The 24906-nt window shown below is 34.6% G+C and overlaps 1 protein-coding gene across 2 annotated transcripts; it reads right to left on the reverse strand.

The window, feature by feature from the left end:
• Positions 1-916: 916 nt before the first annotated feature.
• LOC149090032 (NADH-cytochrome b5 reductase-like) lies at positions 917-12109 on the reverse strand. 2 transcript variants are annotated; one of them, XM_089232011.1, is made up of 7 exons: positions 11904-12109; positions 8809-9015; positions 7553-7695; positions 6050-6137; positions 4848-4952; positions 4482-4685; positions 917-1132 (listed from the first exon to the last, which is right to left on the reverse strand). In XM_089232011.1, exons 1-7 carry the CDS (start codon positions 11904-11906, stop codon positions 941-943), a joined length of 942 nt encoding a protein of 313 aa, XP_089088137.1. In that variant the 5' UTR covers positions 11907-12109; the 3' UTR covers positions 917-940. The 2 variants fall into 2 exon arrangements, with proteins under 2 accessions (XP_089088137.1, XP_089088138.1); XM_089232012.1 differs by lacking the exon at positions 4848-4952 and having other exon boundaries at positions 11904-12103.
• Between the last annotated feature and the right edge of the window lie 12797 nt (positions 12110-24906).

Genomic DNA, 24906 nt, shown 5'->3' on the forward strand with positions numbered 1-24906 from the left:
ACAGTGAAACCTCACTACAACGACACTTGATATAACGATGAATCCCTCTACAACAATACTTTTTAGTCTTGTTTGGAAATGCCTATACTCTTATGTTAAACTGCTGCTTCTCTGTATAAGATTAATCCCACTATAACAATATTTTTCTTAGTCAGCAGAGTAACATTTATTAAGATTTGACTGTACTTAAGGCTAAAAGAATGCACATTTTTCTCTGAAAGTCAGAGTATTGTATACAGTGATGTGAAATCCTAATCAAATGCTTTTACATCTAACAATTAAACCTCCTATTTATACGGAACCAACAAAGTTAATGTTTTACATATGCACATGTATTCTCAAATATTTGGAGGGAGGATAAAAAGGTGAGCATGTGTGTGATACCAGTAACCGAAGAAATAAAACCAAATATTTGGTCTACTATTATTTTGTGTTTCATCTTTACAGAGAATGATAAAAGAGGTTCTACACACAAACACACACTGTATTATAAAGTTCACTCTTTATATTATCCACTAGCTAAATCATAAACCATTGGTCTTAGAACTTGATTTATATATAATTAGGTTGAATATATTAGTACTCTGAGGTCAATAGTGAATTGAAGTTTTTCCCCTTCAAATATTAAAAAAAGAAAAAGAAAGGCAAATACTACCAAGATGACTTGTTTGCATATCGATCGTTCAGGTGAAAATTATGGTTTTATTGCCTTTGTCATATTACACATTTTAATGCCATCCTAGTTACTCGACCACACATTCCCCATACTTGCTCAATTGGAATTTGCCCACTTGGCACTCCTCCCTTCCCCTATAAGCATGTATCTAATTGTTTGAGACAAATTGTTTTTACTGTCTCACACACACACCCCATATTGATATACACAAAATATGAAAAACTGAGAGATAGTCAGGTGGAAAAAATAAATACAAATTTACTGTTAAAATACAAAATATTGATTATCACTGAAACCTATATTTTTCAGATAAGATGTCATACTTATACTGAATTCGGTTGATCCACATATTAAAATTTTCGTATCAAGAGCAACTATAAGTACAGAGCGTAAACTACTTTCATCAATGCGCCCGAAATGTATATGATCACCATAATTCATAAATGCTTCCGTCTCCTGTAATTACAGAAAAATCATTTTAAGTATGCTTATACCGACACAATTCTTCTAGTACCAAAATTTCTTCCACAGAGACAATGCTAAAGCTCCCCGCTTAATGTGACAATTTCTAAAACTCTTCCCTGCTTAATGGAGTGTTGGAATTCACACAAAACTGTAAATACCATCGAGATAACATTACTGGAGGGAGTATGACGTCAGCAGTCTCAGCCTTGGCAGTGCTGAGAACGGTGTCCCCCAACATCTCCATCGGAAGATCACGTGGCTCAATGCAAACAAACACGATCCACCATAGAGATCAATGTTAAAATTGCCAATTTTAGCATAGAAATGCGGAAATTCAGTAGAGTTTTCCACCACATCAATAATTTTAAAAATTGAATTGAATTTTTGATTTTCAAAATATTGAGTTCGCTTAGAAATACGAAGCCCAGAAAATGAAATATAAAGTAATTTGCCACTTTTGAGGTAGATATCCATGCAATAACATTAATTTCAGCTTTTTATTTATATTGTCTGAAGCACGAAAATCAGAATTAATGTCTCAGTATTGTCTTATATTATCCAATTGCATCAATCCATATAGTTTAGGACATTTTGAAATTAATTATGGGCCCATATAAATTACATCGAAGAACCGCAGCTTTAATCAAGCATTTTTTGAAGCAAAAACAGGCAGATCGATTCATTTCTGTTTCTTTGATTTAGATTAGATTTGTTCCTTTCATGAAGTCGCACATGGCATTTCTTTCATGAGAGTAATTAAAGATAATGCCAGAATTAATGAAAGAGATACTTTCAGCACTAACAAAATTGATAATTCCAAAATTAATGAAAGAGATAATTTCAGTTCCAAAATAAATGAAAGTGATAATTCCAGCATTAATGAAAGATAATTTGGAATTGATGAAAGGTTATTCCAGAATAAATGAAAAAAAAAATTCTAGTTTTTTTTTTAGTGAAACATAATTTCAGTTCCAAAATAAATGAAAGCGATAATTTCAGCATTAATGAGAGAAATAATTCCAGAATTAAGAAAAAAGAATAATTCCAAAATTAAGAAAAAAGAATAATTCCAAAATTAAAGAAAGAAAAATTACAAAATTATAGAAGAGATAATTTTAAAATCGATGAAAAAGGTGATTTCAGCATTAATGAAATGATAATTCCAAAATAATTGGAAGCGATAATTCCAGCATTAATGAAAGATAATTTCAGATTGATGAAAGCGATAATTTCAAAATTGATGAAAGTGATAATTTCAAAATTGATGAAAGTGATAATTTCAAAATTAATGAAAGAGAATTCCAGAATTAATGAGATAAAATTTCAGAATCAATTAATGAAAGAGAATTCCAGAATTAGAGATAAATTTCAGAATCAATTAAAGAAATAATTTCAGCATTAATGAAAAAGTGATAATTCCAAAATTAATGAGATAAAATTTCAGAATAAATTAAAGAAATAATTTCAGCATTAATGAAGAAGTGATAATTCCAAAATGAATGAAAGATAATTCCAGAATTAATGAGATATAATTTCAAAATCAATGAAAGAAATAATTTAGCATTAATGAAAAACAAATCTAGAATTGATGAAAGCAATTACTCCAGAAGTAATGAAAGAAATAATAATTAATAAAAAGGAAATAATTCCAGAATTAATGAAGGAAAATTTCAGAATTAATGAAGAAAATTCCAGAATTAATGAAGGGAAATTCAAGAATTGATGAAAGAAATTTTTCAGCATTAACAGAAAAATTATTCCAGCATTAACAGAAAAATTATTCCAGCATTAACAGAAAAATTATTCCAGCATTAATGAAATAAATAATTTAATCTTTTTCCATCTTTATATGAGTTCCCAATCCTTTTTTTAATCTTTAAAACACAATATTTAGAGACTGAACTGTACATTTCTATGGCCAAATGAATTTTGTTTTCACTGAGTCCCGCAGTTTTCTTGCATTAGATGTAGCTGCCGTCACAGCGGCTGGATGCTCCTGCCAGTATATATAATATAAGCTCGATGGTAAACACATATCAACCACTATGTACATAACATTTTTATTGAATGAAGCATTCAGAAATTAAGTAAAATAATTATGTGAAGTGTTAAAATTTAAGAAAAATTTAGAATTGATGCCCTGTAATGCCAAAGCTGGCTTCAATACATTTAATTATTTTATTTTTGTTCGTTGTTTAGCCCATAGACAGCAGTTAACTTTTGAAATAAAAGAAAAAAATCTTTAAAAATCCACACAAACCAAACACCATGGCTTCATGCAATGTCTTAAAATTACAAAAAATCAAACAAAAAGAAAGAATTTCTGTTTGTGAAACAGATTTAAAGTTTTTAATGCAATAATAATAATAATAATAAAAACAAACTGAAATTGCCAAAAAGCATTGAATTTCTGAAGCTCAGGTATCAAGCATTACAAAAAATGTGAATGAAATTGAAGATTTTGGACAAGAACTGAAGCATTGATCAGAAAAGCGAAGAGGAAATCTAATTTTGATAGTGTCAACTAGTTTCTATTGCAGTGACTTTATGCTGAAAAGCCAATAATGCATCAATCAATCTCGCCATGATTAGGCAAAAAATAGGAAATCACCAAAGATTTTGAAAACTTTGGAAAATATAATAATCATAATTTAAAATTGAAATTTCATTACGGTTTATTTTCTGTATCAGCATTCAGCTGATTTGTTTTTGAATTCATTTCATTCATCCAGTATTTATCACACTATACAGGGTGTCTGGTTGATGAGATAAAGACAAGCACAGCCTTTATCTCGTTAACCAACTGTTGCACTGTCAATGGCTGACTGTATTGGGTACTTTATTCGGAATTAGTCATTGTGGATAAGAATGCTAACACATATTTAATACATACAGAAACATCCTCTCCACTTGTCAATACAAGATTCATCGAAAGACTGGTTATTTGTGGAGATGAAGATTACAAGGAAGAAAATTCACCACTACCCCCACGGGGACTCGAACCCTGGTCTCTCGCTTGCCGGACGAGTGCTCTACCATCTAAGATATGGAAGCAGATAGAATATTTCAACCTTGGAGCGTATATATGTTGAAAGGCACCGTAGCTTAGCATCTAAGCTACCACCATAGCTTAGATGGTAGAGCACTCGTCCGTGAATTTTCTTCCTTGTAATCTTCATCTCCACAAATAACCAGTCTGTCGATGAATCTTGTACATATTTAATAGCAAATTATTGCTCTAATATGTTACGAAGATGGAATGATGAATTCAACAGCCTTGACATAGGCTTAATATCATGAGATAGATCATTGCAACATAAGAAAACCTGCAGATACTCACTTGACTAAAATAATAAGTTGGCTTGAAATTCCAAAATCGCTTGAATTCATTCAGAATTGATTTCAATTGCACATCCTCTGAAGTTTTACAAGCATATAGAAGATGAATAAGAGTTTCTTCATCATCATTCTCAAGAATATTTGCAATAATCGGAATCATTGGAGCAATGCCAGTCCCCGCTGCAATCAGGAATAATCTTCGAAACTAAATACAATGATTATAGTAATAATTAATGATAACAATGATATAATGACATAATTTCATTCAAACATCTAGGAAAAGAAAACATATCTGACAAACACCAATTCAATTTTCATTCTCATTACATTAAATTCATTGAGGAAGCCAGAAATTAGCACAGCTTACACTATTAGGAACATACTCAAATGAGCCGAAAGGACCTCTCCATTCAGCTTGAATGCCACATGTCCAAGTGGAGACAAATTTTGACATTGCACCACTTTCATAGAACTAAAACAGTTGCAACAAAAAAGTTAACTATGTAAAAAAAAGTTCTAAAGATACCTCTTTATATAACTATGCAAAAAATTATAAATTTTTTTAATGGATATTTAACCCTCGATTGCAAGGCTTGGGTCTGTGAGACTCATGGATATGTATTTTTCTGATTCACTGACAGGTGGCAGGAACAATTTTATTGAGGTTCTCGCTAATTTTCTATTTAAACTCTTTTATCTATAGTGTGACTTTTGGAGCAGTGGCTTTTCCCCCCAGAATTATTCAAAGATTTTTCTACATATGGGTCTGAGAGACCCAACCCGTGCAGTCAAGCAACTTCTTTTTTCTCCAATGTTAATTGATATGATTATTTTAAAATGACTAAAAATTAGATACAAATGTTTATATTTTCATATTATAAGGTTTATTTTGCACACATTAAAAAATGCATTTAATCATTTTTATTAAGTTTGTAGTTTGGTATGATGTTATGAGTAACCCATAGATGTTAATTTGAAATTTACTGTAAAATAGTACAGCAATAGGTGATTACATTCACTTTATGTTGATATTGTAGTTGAAATGAAGATTCAATAATAAATGTATTAATAAATGTAAAATACTGAAAAAAGAAAGTGTATAAATGTTTTATGTAATACAGTATAACCTCCCAACAACGGTCACTAACGGGACTGAAAATGTAGCCACTATTTGGAGGTGGCAGTTAGAAGAGGTTTTACTGTATATAATTTGATATATAGGGGTCTGTGCGAGACCCAGCCCATACACTCACAGAACATTTTCTCACCGGGCTTTAGAGGGTTAAAAGAAAAGATAAATTATTCATGAATGGTACATGGGTTAGAAAAATTATCTGAATACAAATTCTCTCTCTCTCTCTCTCTCAGTTATATAAAGAGGTATCTTTAATACATAATAACTGACATATTTCCAATGAAAAGCATAGCTAAATTACATACAGTATAAAACCGATAAACTGAGCTTCTTTAGTAAACAAAAATTTAAGTGATTTATAAAAAGAATTATTTATGAAGCATTTACTGATATATTGCATATATGATAATGCATAAGAAAACTGGAAGTCTTACTTTTATTATCACATCAAAGTAACCTTTCGAATGCGGTGAGCTCACGGGTGTGTATTGCCTTGAGATAGAATGACCATTTGCTTTTCCTCTGCAACAAACACAAATGGCAAATAAAATTATTATTTTTGTTCCATACATATAAAAATACAATTTTTATAGATATGCCTACATTTTCCTAATTTTTTGCAAAATTTAAATAAGTTTTAAGATTGACTAAGTGATTAGTCCATGAGATTAAGACCAGGAAACTTGGTTTCCTGGTCTGATCTCTCTAATACGTACTTGGACTCAATCTCAGCGTACACAGCAGTATGCATTGTAAATAGTTTTTTAGATTGTATGCTACATGTAGTCGAACCTGATTAATATTAGAAACGCAATTCTTGCACTTGCTGATATCATCTGTTGCTCTTATAACTGGTAATAGTATCCCCAGTAAATAGAAAACCTCATATCGACATGTCATTTAAAATTTTAATAAAAATGATATAAAACATAGAAATGATAATGAAAAGGAATACATCTTTGTAGTTTCCCATTTCTTATTAGATTTATATGATGACAAATGGCCAAAAGCTGAAGAAAGCGCCTGAAAGTGCAGCAAGCACAGCCAAACTCAAAAAAACATGATACCAAAATTCATAGTTCCTGGTTTTCAGGCAAATACAATAGAAAGTTTTACCTTTTCAACGTTTTGTTCATACAGGTGGCGAACATTTTCAATAAAGCTTACGTAATACAGGAAAGAGGCTACTATTTATATTAATTATACTAAAGAGATTACAAAAAGAAAGAAGAAAAGTAGCATCTTTCTTGACATTACACAAGATTTCTTGAAAATATTTACCACCCGTGTAAACGAAAAACTTCTGTCTATCATGGCCTAAAAACCAGAAAACTGAATTTTGCACTACATAATGGATACAAAAGCCTTGTTTGTTTTATCAAAACATAATGTCATCTAATACTGAAATTTATAGGAGTGTCCCAAGAGTGCTTTGAGATCAGGTTTAGGTGCATAAAATAATTAAGAATTACGGAATTATAGACTAACATGAAAGCATGAATAATAACCTAGCAATTTAGTGATTGATTTGAAGCTTTCAAGCACAATTATTTATCACCACACTTTTGAAAAACTCTACACACATGAAGAAAATACATAAATTAAATTAGGATTGCCAATTCAAAAATACTGTTAGTATATACAGCAAAAACCTTATACCATGATGATACCCTATATAATAGTAATTACTTATATATAACAATATTACTCTGGCCCCGATGCATCTTCCACAGTGTTAATACATTCTATCCATAATGATAAATCCTTCACAATGATTTGTTTCTCTTGTCCATTGGGAATTGTCATAAAAGAGTAACAGTGCATTTAATAATTTATTGGTTTGTAATTTTAAATACAAAGAACCAATGAAAATGTAACAAAAAAAGTTACAAAAACTGTCAAACAGCAAAATGTATCGTAAACAAAGTAGAAATCACCTCAGTATCAAGTGCTGTCCTAATTTCAAGCCTAATGATTTGTTTCCAGGTACAGCAAATCGATACAAGTTGCAATTTTTTGTTTGATAAATTATATCGGTCAACTGGAAGAAGGAATATTCATCAGGAGAAATCACATTTTCCTGAAAGGAAAAAAAAGGAAAACCTTAAATATTGCATTATTGCACTTTTGCTGTCAGTTGTACGAGGGGAATAATAAGTGATTATTTATAGAATATACAATAATTGAAAAATTATATTTAATAATATTGCAGAACTAGGTGCATGCATTTTATGCATGGATATATTCAATTGTGAATTATGGAATTTGTGCTTGGAAGGGAGGCAGCGGCACATATGGTAGCAACATATATCAACTGAAAAACATATGCAGTAAATAAATACTACTAATCCAAATAAAATTGAATGTCATACATTAACACAAAAATGTTAATAAGAAGGCTGCTAATATAAGAATGTCATACATTAGACAAAATTATATGTACAAGATTGTAAAATTGATATCGTTAAGTAATAACAGGTTGATAAAAAACCACCAAAACAGAAATTAAGCGACACATAAAAATGTATTACATCCCAAAAACAAATGAAATACTTTTTTTAAAAAAAGCTACTTTTTTGCAACTCTGAATATTGGCATTTTTCTGGGCATTTTTCAAGTGTAAGCGAATGATACTTTGGCGATTAAAAATCACCCTTCCTTTCAAATGCCATCCTAAAAACTCAGCTCCTTCCAGTTGGCACCTTCTGCGGCCACATAGTTCACAGGATTCAAGATCCGGCCCTGCATAGTAACCAATGCTGTTGCACTGTAACAACTTCCCATCTACATGTCTTATCTAGGAAGGATTACAAAATACCTACAGGTCACAAAGTGTGTGTGTTTGTTTATTTTCCTGTTTATTGTACATTGTATTTTGACGTTCACTGTATTTTTTGTACCTTTGTCTGTGTGTGTATGTATTTGAAATATATAAAAAAAAGAAATTTAAAATAAATAAATAAATATGAAAAATCAAACAGTAGTCATAAAAGAAATCAATTTAGATTTTCTACCATAGTTTGTTCATTGGATTCTTATTTCGATCCATTGTATGGAATTAATTTTCGATTTTTCAAACCCACCAATAATAGCATTATGGATTGAAGCACAGTTTTATTCCTGCAAATTGTAATTACATGAGTTCAATCCTCTGAATCGCAGTGTTTTATATATGTTACAAGAATAAAGTTACCTGTTCGCCATCACAAGTATCATCCGTTATTTTGCAGTTGAATTTTAAGCATTCTCTCTGCCATACAGCAAGTTCCTGTTCATATATATCATAAACGCACGACTTACATCCAGAACCACAACATTCTTCTGGCGAAGGTTCTTTTGGTTTCATCAACATCAGTTCCTCTGGTAATTCATTTTCATCCAACATGGTTACTTGAAGCAACTATCGGACAAAGTTGAGATATAGAAATCTTGCATATGAAATAATTTTCGTCGAGATGACAAGTTATGAAAAAATAGAGGAAATATATTATTCTCATTCGTTCATGAATAATGAAATGAGTAAAATAATCTCACTGAGGGAAATCCTCATAGAATAGCAGTATCATTCACCATTCTCGTCTTCGAACACTCATCAACAGCTATGTTTTCACTTTGCATGCCATGCATACAACATACAGAAGTGAGGCCCTAAAGGCCAAAATCTTTGAGAAGCATTGCCCCCCCCCCCTTCCCTATACGCCAGGATATTTTCCAAGGATTCTTTTGAATGAATTTATGAAAAAAATAGCTAACAAAAAATGAGCATGTTCTGAGCTGTCCATATCCAGAAGATTGTTTTATTAAGGATGTTTTTCCCCCTTCAAATATTTATAATCCCTCCTAATGCTATCAATAACTTTATACCTATGTGCTTGGTTATACAGCAATTATATACACATTATCATACAATCAAATGAAATTGAATTAATTCATGCCCAAATGATACTTAAGGTATATAATGAAGGAAAGTATAGTTGCAAGCAGGACAGATTCTGGGTAGTGTGTCCGGAAGGGAAATAAATTGTTTATATTCATAGGGGATTATACCATATTTTATCCATACAATCTGCTCTTGGGAGGCCCCAAAGCAGAATATACCAAAGTCTGCGATGTCTGAGGGTTCGCTGCAGAACAATGCAAAACATTCTGCTTTGGGGTTGGGGGGGGGGGGGGGGGCGCTTGCCCTCTTCAACTCCCCCCCCCCCACCAATTAACTGCCAAAGCACTTGTTGGTGGCACAGATTGTTATATCGCCAAATCACAGCTATTGGAGCCATAGGGACTGCTTATCTATAAGTGTTACCTTTCTAGTTTCTTCTCACTCAAATATATTTCAGTTTTTTGAATAAGGAACAGTTTTTTTTTTTTTTGACCGAGCACAACTCAGGTCTATCGCCGTAGGCAATTTTCTACCTATCGAGTTGTGCCGGAAGTGTAATTGTGTGTACCTAACAGTCTGACTGCGTATCTAGTGTTGTGTATGATTTTTCAGTGCTGCCATCTATATCTCATAAGTGAAGTGAGTGATGTGTCGTGACTGAATATTTGTACTGTTTGTAGGTCTGTTGCTCTCTGTGGCGAGACTTTTTAATGGGGAGATCGGCTCGCATTTGCGCCTCGAAGTTGGGAACCACAGAAAACCAACTTCAGCCGACCACCACTGTGGCGACGGTGGGGCTCGAACCCGGGTCCCCGCAATAAGGAACAGCTATATGGTATAATAAAGAGATTCCTTTGGCAACTTTTTTTTTGGCACTTACTGGAAGGAAGGTGCTTTTTTTTTTTGCCAATCCTCTATTGGCTCTGGACCATTTCCTCTTTTTTCTTCTGGAACTTTCTTTTCTTTCCATCTGTGATGCAAGTGGTGCTAGTTTGAATACTCCTTACATAAACCGAACGTTGGTGTTATTTTTCTGCAAGCTATTATTATTTACTTCATCTTGTAGGTTGCCCTCCTTATTTTTTACTGTTAAATGATGCTACCCTATAGAGGACGATGGTTATAATATGCTTTTGTATTACCACATTCTTTGAATGATTTGAAAATATTTTGAAGCTTTTTTCTTTTTCTCCCTTGCACGGCATGAACTGTTTGTTTTCCCCAATGAAGTATGTTATCGTTGATTTTTCATGTTGGATTATTTTGTTTTAGATATCATAGTGTCTCAGGTTGTAACTTTAATATTTGTATTATTAGAGATATCGGGTTCTTATTTTTTATTCCAGAATATTCATTCCGAAATCATGTTATTGTTGCTCATTTTATATGTTGCTTCATTTCCTAGTCTTGATCCAGCATCTAGTCTAGGATGTTTTATTTTAAATCTTGATACTTTATGATTGTTGTTTTGCTATTATTGTCCCCTCCCCCCCCCCCCCCCGTCCCAACTGCTGTAGTACAATAGTCTTTTTTAGCAATGTATTGGTGATTTTTTTTCTTTGGCAATAAAGGCATCCAAAAGTCTGACTTTGTTTCTTTTGGTGACTTCTCACCATCAGAGGCACATTTGTGGTTTTACCGCCTGTGGGCTACTCAAATTTTGCTGCCCTTTCCCCATTATAGTCTCATTCTCCTGAACACCCTTCCCTCGAATTCGTCACCCTGTACTATAACCTGCTTGGCCTCTCCTCTTGCAAGTGCACTGCATCAGTCACTCACATGCTTACACATGATCTAAGGTCACACACTGACTTGGTCCCTTTCTCTGTAGGTCACTCAACTGGTCATTCACATGCTTGCTCATGCTCTGTATGTCACTCAACTGGTCATTCACATGCTTACTCATGCTCTGTAAGTCACCCATTTGGGCATTCAGATGTTTGTTCGCACTTTCACTTTTTTGCTTACACACTCACTTAAATAGTCCCTCGCTCTATACATCACTAGTTTAGTCATTCACATGCATGCCCATGTTCCAAGTCACTCTTTTGCTCACTCTAATCCCTTACTGCCTAGGCAGAGATATTGAGGGTTATACAAATTTCGTCACACTTTTCTAATTCTACTAATTTTCTTGGCCACTCACTCCTCAAATTTTACCGAAATGGGCTATAACCCCCCTCACCCTCCGTAAATACGCCACTGTTTATCGCGTGGGCGTTTTTCTCGCCAAAAAAGAACAAATCACCACGTAAGGACTGCACTAAAGCTGTTCTAGTATTTATATTAAGAGTATTCAATTCAAATCAATAGTCATTCAAAAGTTTGAAATAAAAAGTGAAACAAAAAATACTATGAGAAGAAAGAAATTATATGCATTGAATCATAATTATCTACAAATCAATTACCATGCTGCAACCATTGCGTCACATTGATTATTACAGTTTGGAAAGGAAATGATTCATTCTTCGAAACTTCAATCATTTCCAGGTGGATAAAGTTTTTTTTCCTTCCATAGTTTAAAACACACAATGAATTGAACGACTCATTTCTTCTTCATAGACATAGCAAATACAAAAATTTATACAATGCGTGGCTTTACCCGGACGGCCGTGACTGAGTTTTTGGCTTTTGGGCTGATGCGTGTTGCCTTTATTCAAAAATCAGACCATAAACGTTTACAATAAATGATGACCATATGACCCCTACTTTACAGGACATTCCCCATATTTTTCCTTATTTAAACCATCTCAACTTTATTTTTATAAATAGAATAGAAATATCCCGGTTTTTTTAATGGTTTTTGACAGTGCAGTGAATTTGGGGGAAAAAAATACTGAAATCATTGAAGAAAATATAATTAACCTGGTCGGTGATCACCTACTGCCATCTATTAGCAATTATACAGTTCTTCAACACGATGATAGATGGCAGTCCAAACCCTTTTTTGCCATAGTTTTATTATTATTTTTTTCAACATCTGAACCAAAGCTGCATTAAAAAGTAATACAATCTGTATTAAGAAGCAGTGGCGTCGGAGCCGGGGGTGCTGTTTCCACCCACGGAAGTTTGTAGAGCGGGTTCGAGCACCCACAGAATTGATTCAAAATCGAAATTTCCTACATGAATCTCAAGACGGGCACCCACAGGTTCGAAACACTTCCGACGCCCCTGTTAAGAAGCAATGCAAGACTCTTCAATACACCTTTGATCGTGACACTCAGTATTGTCTGAAAATATAATTTGGAGAGAACTTCTCCCCTTTTCAAGCTAAGGGATGTAAAAAAAAAGAGCGGGTATATATATTTTTTTCATCAGTGCAAAATTAGCAAGCATTACAAAAATTAGCTAAAATTTGAAGGAATATATTTTCACTCCTCAACTAAATTTGGAGAAGTAAAATTGAATTTCGATGCGTGAATCACGCATCTAGATGCGAATTGGTGGACACTGGTGACAGTTTTTAACGACTCATTTTATAAAAAGAAAGAGAAATTCCAGATGAAGATTAGAATGGAAGTGCGACGAAAAACATGGTTTTTGTCAATCTTAATTTTACGTATGTCTTCTCAAGTCATTATTCGTCTCTCATCAATGTTTTATTATCAACGAGACAAATCTGATGAAATATATTTTTTTAAAATTAAAACTTCTAGATCTCCGAACAATAGATGAGAGCAGTACCGTCTTAATACACGGGCCCACCCTTAGAGGAGGTATAGCATAAGATAAGATAACATAACTTATTCGATTCCAGTCAATTACGATAAAAATATTCTAATTAGAGTTTACAATTAAATTACATATTTTACAATAATATTTGAATGAAAGTACAAAGAGAGAAATAAAAAACTATATTTGAATGGACACGGTAATTCATCATGTGATGAAGAAAGCTGGGACAGGGAAGAGAGCAGTGGCTAAAAATCTAGTAAAAAGTTTCTAAGAGCTAAGCAATAGAAGCTTCTAAGGGCCCACCCTGGCACATTCCGGGAGCCTCGGGGGAAGAGGAGTCCTTATTTATTTATTTACATTATTTGTGAATGGCAGGCTGGAAAAGAAGGGGGGGGGGAAGACACACACAAAAAACAAACAAATAAACAAAGGGGAAAAAATAAAATGAACAAGCAAGTAAAATAAAAGAAACAAAAATAAAATATAAAATATTCTACAACTATTAAAAGAGGTGACCAAGAGGCTTGGTCACTCAGGTGTATGTAAAATTACGCGAAAGTATACAATGTGATAAGTTAAAACTACAAACGACATAACAGTAGTTGGCTCAGAAATGATAAAAACTGAAAGTTATCCGCCCCCAAAAAAAGATTAAATAAAATCGATAGGTAATGAAGATCTGGTAAAGATTTCTTTGTGAAATTCAAATTTATAAGCAATCCCTTTTAGTCAGGTAGGGAGCCTCAAAAAGATCAATAAGCCCGAGGGCCCATGATGATCTGGAGACGGTCCTAGATGAGGGGAGGAAACAAAAGAAAATGTTTTTCCTAAAAATGGCGTGTCATCAAATCAACATCATAACCAGGAGTTTCGGAGGCAGAGCCGTCTTAAGATCATCATGGACATATAGTTTTGCTGCCTGTCCTGTGGGTTACACGAATTCTGCCGCCCTTCTCCCATTATAGTCTAATTTTTTTGACTACTCTTTCCTTGAATTCGATAGGGAGTGTGCTGTAAACCGCTTCGCCTTCCCCCGCCGTAAGTACAGTTGTATCCCTAAAGCCCCTCTTTTAGTCATTCACATGCTTCCACACTGTTTTGATCACTCACATGCTTGCACATGGTTTTAACCACTCAAATGCCTGTACACTGCTTTGGTTACTCACAAAATTGCACACTCTTTTGATCACTCATATGCTTGCACACGCTCTAGGTCACTCACTGACCTGGTCCCTCGCTCTGTAGGTCACTCTTTTGCTCACTCACGTGCTTGCAAACTAACTCTCTAGGTCACTTTTTGCTCACTGAGCACACACCTTGCTCTCTGAGAAGAGGCGGATTTATTGAGGGCATGGCCCCCACAAGGGTATGGTTGACAGTGCTCCAGCCATGGATCCTGGGACAATTTCCATTTTGTTTTTTTCATGCTACAAATTCTTGGGGGCCCGATAAAGGTAACAGCGTAGGGCCTTTACTCCAATATGTGAGGAGGAGGGGGGGGGGGCGATAATTGAGGGTTATACAAATTTCGCCACCCTTCGCCCATTTTACCAATTTTATTGGCCACTCATTCCTCAAATTTGCCGTCCTGGGCTATAGCCCACTAAGTTCCCCCTTCCCCCCGTAAATACGTTACCGCCCAGGTTTCCTCATCAAAGCTCACTTGAATCTGCAATGTTTAATGAAATCGGTTGTAGAGATAATTTGTTAACGTATGAACTTAAGAATCATATTACGATAGATCACTACTACTACTACTAGTACTAAACCCCACATACACCTCGTCTACATTCCTCTTCGGAATTTCTAACGAATTGGTACATGTTGGAATGTGTGTGTGTACGTGTTTGGTAAATCTGATGTGAAGTTTGTTTCTGTGTAATGCTTGTTATGTGTAGTGCCGCCATCTGTCATAAGTTTTTCTAACTATGAGTGAAGTGTAATGATTGATTAATTGTATGGTTGTTGCTTTCTGCGGTGAGGCGTTTTAACGGGGAGATCGGCCCGCTTTGCACCTCGAAGTTAGGGGAGGAAGTTGAAGGGGGATAGTTGTGACTCAAGTACACTACGTATGTATTTTCCATATACTCTCATGTATTTTTCATGCGGTTTTTTTATTACAGTGATATCTCACTTATGAGTCTTTGCAAGGGAACAAGAAAAGAATAAGACGCTTAAGTGAGAGAGGCGTATAAGTGAATACCAGTATTTACCTATATTATCTCAGATGATTTCTTTCTAGTTTGTAAATTTTTGTTCATAAATCGAGAATTTATCATATTTAAATGCGACCATGTATAATCCCAGCTCGTATTAGTAAATACGGCAAAACCGTGTGTTAATTATTTGATTAGCTGAATATAACTATGGTCCGGGATGCTGATTCCTAATGGTAATGGTGGTTTTGTTTCCACGTGTTGATACATGTGAAGAGGGCCAACATTACTGATAATATTGTTTTGAACGTTTATTTCTGGTTCACACTTAATTTAATTTAATTTTTATTGCAAAGTATGTGTAGTGCAAGTATCATGTTCGGGTAAAAATAATCAAATTGGTTAATGAAGAGAAGAAAGGTTATAAATTTTTCTATACTAATCAGACTTTCCAACTTTATTTGGGAATTATGCATTATTGCCGGTAAAAGTAATAAATGTAGTGCTAAATTTAATCAAACTTTCTTTATCGAGACGATTGATGATTATGCATAACCACCGGTGTATCACTTTTACATATAGGAACCAATTGTGACCTAATCTAAACGAGTCGTATAAATGTGAAAGTCGTATAAACGAGGTTATATTGCATATCGTACCTCCCCAATAGCGGTCACTCCTCGTGAGCGGGAAAAAGTTTTGGTTCCATGGGTGTCCTTTATCGAGAGGTTCTACTGTAGTTAACAACTTTTCTTTTGCATCGATTCGTGATATCCCTAATTTTTTAGTATTTTAGTTTTCCATGATAAATTATTTGGTTATATTAAGAAGACACCAACGAATAAGGCAAATACACGAAAATAAAGGAAAATATAAGGACTTTTTATTTTCGTGTATTTGCCTTATTCGTTGGTGTCTTCTTAATATTCTTGGGCAAAGTTGATCAACTCTTCTATATTTGGTTATAGTCTATAAAAAGGTATAATTCAATATAAATTTCTTGATAAATTCGAAAAATCTACGAGAAACATCGCGTTTGAAGCAGAAATGGATAAAACTTGAAACCTGGAACTAAATTATAATAGAAAATTCATAGTTGCACGTAGCCTCCAAGAGTGGAAATTTTACACACGAGTTTTGGAAAGGGAATTATTTATCTCTGAAGTATACTGCATTTATCACGAAAAACACAAATTTTTACACTCGAAATACAGATTTTAGGTAATGTCCGATACCAGACATCAGCGAGACAGACATTCAGAATTTTGTGGTGTTGACAAAACGAAATTTGTGATATTGAATCGTGAAATTGAATGATGCAGACTGATTTCCCATGTACTTTCCATGAGATATAAAAGTTTGGGAAATTTAATTTATACACATTTTTAAAAATTTATCATAGAATTTTGTTAAAGTTTGTACAGAAAGAAAAAAAGTACTTGAATCATCTGATGAAAAGATTTTAGTCTCCGCAGTTCTGTGACGATTCAAAATCATCGTTGAAAGATATATTTTCGGAATTTTTTCACGTCACATATATAGAGGGAGCATGAAGTACGTTTTCCCATTCAAAGAATACTGGAGCCGCAACCGATAGTGGTGTTGATGTTAAAAGGGAAGCGAGGGAGAGGGCTATTAGTAATAGTGGAAACTGGTATTAAAGTGGATTCAATACACACCCTTTGCTGCATCGAATTCACCTTAATACCCGTTTTCACTATTACTACTCGATAAGTCATCCCATTCTCCCACTTCCCTACTAACATGTGGATTCAATACACAGTCTTTTTTGCAGCCGCTGTGGTGGTCGAGTGGTCATAGTGACGGACTCGCATCGCGAGAACCCGTGTTTGATCCCCGATGTTGCCAAAGTGGTGCTCGGCCGAAGTTGGTTTTCTGTGGTTCCCGAATTCGAGGTGCGAAATCGAGCCGGTCTCTCTGTTAAAAATCTCGTCACAGAGAACAGCGGGCCTCTCTGTGACACCTCCACAACGACACGATTATTCAATCATTACACTTTACTCACAGTTAGAAAAATTGATTGCAGTTGGCAGCACTACACGGAAACAAACTTCGCATCAGGTTCACTATACGCGCATCGCAACATGCACCAATTCGTTAGAAGTTCCACAGAAGAATATGGGCGAGGTGCATGTGTGTGGTTTAGCAGTTGTGTAGTCTCTTTGTTGCAGATGGAAGTATATTCAGGAGCGTTTCTCTCTCGGTATTTCCCCGCAATCACAGATCATTACTGCGGCTGAAAGTTCTTCGGGAAAATACCAAATCCGAGTATATGAATGTGTGCATGCATACAAGTAATTCAGCCGGATAAAAAACGGGATGTATGGACATAGGTTCAATGCCTCCCCCAAGGGTGAGGCTGAGAGGGCTGCAGCCCTGGGCCACGGGACAATAACCCAACAAAGTCTAGCTTGGGGGTCGCCGCCAAAGATCTCAGCCAGAAAGCCCTGTTCCAAGATGTGGGTGACCATGCTTAGGTACAACACAGCTCCTTACGTCAAAGAAAGAGACGTTCTGGATATTGATGCTGAGATGAACTCTGGAACAAAAAGTTTATGGCGTTGAAATCGAACTTTGCAATCCGGACCAACACACAAACCAATATACCACAGAGACGCAGCTATTTTTTTTCATTATTATACCACCCACAGTAGTGCGATACGCTGAGCAGAGACAAAGTGGGGTGACTTTGGGAAAACACGGGGTGACAACAGGAAAGAGAGAGAGAGATTATTTTCTCAGCTCACAACACGCCAAAGAAACGAACAGGGTTCAATTGCTGGCGGAGGCACCAAACTTTTCTTTCTAAGGTTCATCTCTCAGCATTGTCATCCAGAAAGTATCTTTGTTTGGGGGTTTCAGATTTTTTTCCTTCTGAAGGGAGGGGGTTACGTTTTCTCCTGCGAAATAACACTACAATCATGGCTCAATGGGAGGGGGTTAGGACTCCCCTTGCTCACGCCAATGTCTACAGACCATGTGTAATACAAAAATAAAAAGTACAATACATACAGACCCATAAAAAAAAGTAGAAGTCAATAATTTCTTTAAAATAAAATTCATCATAGTTTTGTGTCTTATCTACAAGATATGGCGATATTTATCGGAATGAAAATCGAATTTATAGGCGAAACGAAAAATGCGAACAGAAATGAAAGTTTTTTTCTCTTCTCCCCACCTCGATTCCCAATACAAAGACACAAGAAGAATAATTCAAAAACTCGATGAATGAATATAAGATTCCGATCCCGATAGGTTTCTTTTTTTTTTCCCAATCGAGTTGAGTACTTCAAAGTAGATACTTGTTCCGATTCTTATTACACTCCTCTATCTCCATCTCACATTCCTTTACGTTGCTATTTGACGAATTCGTCATCAGACCTTAGATGTCTTTTCTTTCTTCGATACTGTATTCTTGATTACGACCATCTTTCGAATCGAAAAGAAATAACATAAACCGTAATAAGAAATAAAAAAAATGGAGAACAAAGAAAAAGAATAACAATAAAAAAAACTCCGATTTTTCTTACAGAATAAAGAAAACACTTGGAATCGATGGTGAGAAAGTATTTACTCAGTTTTTAGAGATTTTCGGTATCTGGAAATTCATTTCGTGTTGCTGCTGTTACACTCGCTTGATTGCTTATCCTTTAATGTCAGAACACATTGTAAGAATTGCAATACGAGTGACTTCTTGGAATCCATTAATGTTACTATTTCTGCAACAAGCGAATAAAAAAAAAAAGAAATTCCTATAATACTATAATATTAGAAGGAAATCTTAAATCGATTCTTGCTATTCGGTTGATGTGAAATATTTAAATACGTTTTGTTTTGGTTATTTTATTTGCAATCGATGCCTCATTTATAGGTAGAACGATTTCTGTAATTATCTTTTTTTAAAATATTTATATAAATTACTTATACAAATGACTATTTGTTGAATCAATATTAAAATGCGTACAAAATATATATACTGCCACAAAGACCATTCAATCCAATACAATGTCCGAGCTAAGCTTTGCCACCGCCTCTTTTTTTGTAAAGAAATAACAAAAAAACCATCTTTGATATTGGAAAATTCGGAACATTAGGGGGGCTCATACCTTTTAACATGGCGAAAAACTATGCTCTAGTGCAAGGGTTCTTAACCTACGGGTCGCAGGAGCTTCGAGATTTTTTGCGTACACCCACTCATAGCCAAGTATTTTTGAGCTATGGGTCACGACCAAAAAATTATTTCCAAAATGGGTCGTATAAACCTACTTACAGCCGAGTATACGTGAGCTATGGGGGCATGACCCCAAATTGATTCGCAGGGATTCCAAAATGGGTCATGAAAATCTACTTATAGCAAGGGATTCTTGAGCTATGGGTCACGACCCAAACTTGATTCACAGGGGCGTTCTATATGAGTAATACAAATCCACTAACAGTCCTGTTTTAAATGTACTTAATGAGTCACTGTTTTCACTAATTTCGAAAAAAAAATTTGTCCCATGGATCGCAAAGCTAATCTTGTTGATTTTGACTCGTGACTGAAAAAATGTTAAGAACCCCTGCTCTAGTAGAAATATCATTAAAATATTATTTAACCATTTATTAATTTCAAAATTTTTGCACATATTTTTGATTATTCATGCTACCCTTCCTATATCAGGAAAAAAAAAATATATTTTGAATTTTAAACACTCAAAAAATTTAAAAATTTAATATTAAATAAGATTGAGTCAAAATTAAATCTCAATCTTTTGTATCATTTCATGAACTGAAGTTTCTTTTATATATTTTGTGCCAAGTTTTATTCACAATTACATTGATTTCATGGTATTTTATCATGCACGGAAGCTGTTTTTAGAGCATTCTTCAAAATTTGTAAAAAATTAAGGATTAGAGGCATATAAAATTTTACACTGACATAAGATAATACATAGAATAAAAAATATGTGTAAAAAATTGAAATAAATCAGTGGTTACATATATATAAATAGTATTTTTAATGATATTTCTACTAGAGCATAGATTTTCACCATGTTAAAAGGCATGAGACTTCGTAAGTGCAATTAATTATTAAAATATTATCATTATTTTTTAACCTGACGCCTTTCCATTGCAACTGCTTACTTAATAAAAATGAATAGTATAATTTTTTATTCAGTCCAAATATGGAAATTCCTAAAGAGAAGCTTGTTCTTTTAAACTTCCCATATAATTACCTCCCAATATAACGTCCGTTTTCCATAGAATGATGGGGATTGTTATAACGAACGTCAACGCTATTGAAATAGGAAATAACTAATTATGTATTCTGCGTGGGACGACTAATTGTTTTGAATGGTAAAAGGTTAGATATATGTGTTTAACAAAGGAAGTAGATAGACTATGAACCTTTACAAAGAAGATGTTTCCAGAGATTTATAGCCTGGGGCCTCCAGGATCAACCATGTGTTTTTAGTTTTTCTCCCCGCTATAAACTTATCATAAAATCAATATAAGGAAGTCACTGAATATATATATATATATATATATATATATATATATATATATATATATATAACGCAAAGACCAGCCAAAAATCCAAATATATATATATATAGCGTAAAGACTAGCCAAAAATCCGAGCTTAATGAACACGTTCAAGGGACGGCCATGAGAAGGTTGTCTGAATAAAATAATATGCAGTTGGAAAATTATTTTATTCAGGCAACCTTCACACATGGCTACAAATACTCATGGCTCTAATACTATTGAGTTAGCTTACTGTAAGTGTGTGTGTCAAAAGATTTATATGTACGTAATTATATAGTGGTGGTTGTGTGTCAAAGTTATAGAGAAATGAAATCGAAATTAATCAAGAGAAGTGGAGGCCTCTGTCGATAAAATTGGACAGGCCATTTTGGAATAGGACTACGCCTTCCCAAAGACTTTTGGCAAGGCGGCTAATTAAGATTTTTTACTGAAATTATAAATACGAAAAATTAAAGCAAATATGAGATCACATTCCCCAGGCCCAAGGCTAAAGCAGTGTCAGCTGTTCTTCTTGAGAGGAATTCCAAATTTAATATGGATATTCCTATTTGGATGCAAATGGTGTCTACTTCCGACCAGCGTTGTGATTTCACGACATTCACATCAAGTCTGCACTGAATCGTGTTGCAATATCTTAACTTAATAGCAGAGACGTATTTAACAGCTAGTGAAACATTTAAGAAAGAAATAGAACAATAAAAGAGCAAATGAAATCGAAACAGGAAGAATTCCCACAAACGAATGCATATTCTCAATGAATTACCCTCATTTATTAAATATATACATATATTACAACACAAACGCATTATGCATAAAAATATTAAATTATATCTATTGAAATTTTATCATGTCTTGAATAGAACAAAAATTTTGAGAAGAAATTTCAAACGAACTTAAAAAAAAAAAAATCCTTCAATTTCTACTTAATTCCAAATTTTTTATTCCCATCGATAACTTAATTGCGTGAACCTATGTATAACTAATGAATGTAAGTACGAATTTGCATATCAAAGAAGACAACGGATTTAACCGTGATGTGCGAAAATGTAAGTATATACTTAGTACGTATATTTGAATAGGTATTAAAGCGCGTGTTGTATCCGCCGTTCTTGTACCCTGATTTAATACCTCCAGTCTTTGTTTATGCCAGGGAAAGTAGAAAAATAGCTTGAAATAGATATGAAAATAAGCGAATTCCTCGAAACACATTCTAAAAGAGAAGATTCCTCTTAAGTGCTCTTCTTCTTTTTCCCTCTTATTCTTTCCTCCCTTAAATTTTTCCTTAATTTTTTTTTTCCTTTCCTGCGTCCTAAAACCAGTGGGAGCTTTTATTTGCATACATTTGCATATGCTCCTCAAAGCAGCCATTACTAATGCTTCGAAAGTTTCCTCAAGTTGTTTTTGCTTGAAAGCGTATCTCTCTCTGTATGTGTGTGTGTGCTCTTATACACAAAAGAAAAGAGAGGATTCTTCTCTCTTCAATAGCAATACATTAAGGAGTTGCCTAATTTTTTTTATTTTTCATTTATTTTTTTTGGTCTCTTTTATTAGGGCTAACTTCTTTTTTGCACGTGGAATTAGCATTTCGCGAATGAAAGAAAACGAAGTTCTTCTCAATTTCACGGGAAATACGCTTCGGATCCATTAAGCGCTTCTCTCTCTCTCTCTCTGCTCCTCTAACGTTTAAATTTGCTGTTATCTTTAAGTGCAGAGGATACTTGTTCCTCGTATTGTTATGCTAATACTAGGATTTTTAGACCATAAATCAGTCGCCTTAGGTTCCCTTCTCACACCCATCATACTATTATTGTATATATGTACTTTTTTTTTTTTTACTTTGATTTTTTTTTCTTATCTTTTCATGAGAAAACTTTGAATAATTCATTCCTTATTGAAGAAAAGCTTTCATCGGTGGAAAAATCTTTTCACGAATGGCGTCCATCTACCCGCTTACTATCATTATACATGCGTCCTTCTTTTGTGTGTGTGTCTTTTTTTTTTCTTTCAAATTTCTCATTTCCTTCATTTAGAAAGAAATTATCCTCCATTAAAAATTAATTACTAATTAATATGAGACATTTTTATGTGTGCCTGGGGTTGAATATGTCTCGCCTTTTTTTTTTCTCACCCATTAATGTCTAGAATTATGCAATTACTCTAATGTCAAACTGACGTTAATATTTCATGGTTTTTATGCTGCAACTTTTGCAACATCGGCATTAAATATACGGTACACTCAAAAGTAGTTGCCTGTTAGCGGGTCGATCGTAGTGGTGATGCGACATTTCGTGGATACCAGAGTGCACTGGAAGCGATGTGGGGTGGGGGGACATTGACCCATGCTGTAGCCATTGATAGGATTGTAAACGTTTTAATGCTGTCTCGCAAAGTGTAGCGGAGAGTGAGTAAATGGGAGAAGGAAAAACATATTTGGAAGGCTTTGATTATTTTCTATGGTAAAAGTTTTAGAAATATAATGTTTTTCCTCCAAAATGTGCCAAATTTTTTAGGATCGGCTTAGGTTAGACACGGGTTTCCAATTTTCTTGGTGGGTTTTGGTGGTCCTCAAGTCGCGGGCTTGGCGTGTACACAGTATATATGGATACATTTGTTCCTTAAAATGCAATCCATTCCGTTATTAGTATGGCATCAATTGACGATTGATAATTTTTGTCGCACCACGGTCATTTCCTGCACACAGGATGGCTAATTAGATCGGGACCTACGATTTATTGCCGATTCCGAAAGGTAGCCTTTTTTACACTTAGTGAGTGGTTAATGCACTAACCCCTCGAAGTAAGACCCCCGCGGTAGCAATTTTTTTCTGTAGTCATGTCACCGTTTCTGTTGTATCCCCTATGTCAGTAAAGTTCCTGACAAGGACGAGCCGGGTATCGAACTCGCGACACCTCTGAACATCCTTTGGTACTTTAGGAGAGTATCTAATCGACTTGGGTTACTGCGCCCGTATGGCATAAAAAAAAAAGAAAGAAAATCGCACAATCACGTTCAATGTTCTGCCACTACTTGAATTCAGCTCAGTACGATTCAAGGAGATATGAGCCGTTTTTTTTATTTTCACCACTATGCAAATAGTATCAATAATCGTTCTATCTTGATAATATTATCAAATTTCCTAAAGATTAAATTTTAACATATCACGACTTTGTTGCAGCCGATTCCTTCCAGGTAAACCTGTTCAACTTTCACCAAATATCGCCGAAGTTGATTCAACATTCGTTCAAGACTTCTAAAACATTTTTGTTTGTAACCCGGGAAACAGTTGTACTTTTTTCTAAGGAGACTATTGGAATAATGACCAATTACAGGAATTGAGATGGTGACAAATTCTCAGAGTTCCTTTGTTTTAATTGACTAGAAAACTTCAAAAACTTCGTTACTTGATGCTTTCTTTCAATACTGTTCGTGACTAACATCCACATCCTATTTGGATTCGTATGTCACACGGATATACGGATCCAAATGGGAATAGATTTAGGGGAAAAAAAACAACAACTATGTCCGGGAATCGTCAACGTAAAATAGGATGAACTTGTATTGAATTTCGCGGAGGGAAATGTCCACCCTCATTAGATGAAACTTCATTCTCTGTCTCCACAGGAACGTTGTCTCTATTCCAGTTTAAATTAATTTGCAGTGAAGGCTCTGGATTCGTAGGTACAAAGCATCTATCGATTTAACCGTCGGGAAACGCCGCAAATCGTTAATTGAAAAGAGATCGAACGATGGCTCGATTTCCCAATTCAAAGAGCGAGGACATTCTTTGTTTATGTATCCAAGGTTTCTTCAGATTTGATCTCTTAAAGCTGTCTCTCTCTCTTTCTTTCTGGAGCTAAACATACGAGATATTGCGTCGCCTACATTCGGTGTAGTCTCAGTAAATTTGCATCAGTATTTTCCTTGATCCTTGAAATACCAAGTGTCGTTCTGTGTTAAGAAGAGGGGAGAAGCATAATTTTGACGTTTCTACGAACTTAGCTGAATGCATGGGGGTAATTTGGAACATCCG

This window comes from Pholcus phalangioides, unplaced genomic scaffold (genome assembly GCF_987345545.1).
Source record: "Pholcus phalangioides strain wild (caught in Gottingen) unplaced genomic scaffold, Ppha-v1.0 ptg000001l_1, whole genome shotgun sequence".
NCBI classification, from domain to species: Eukaryota; Metazoa; Arthropoda; class Arachnida; order Araneae; family Pholcidae; genus Pholcus; species Pholcus phalangioides.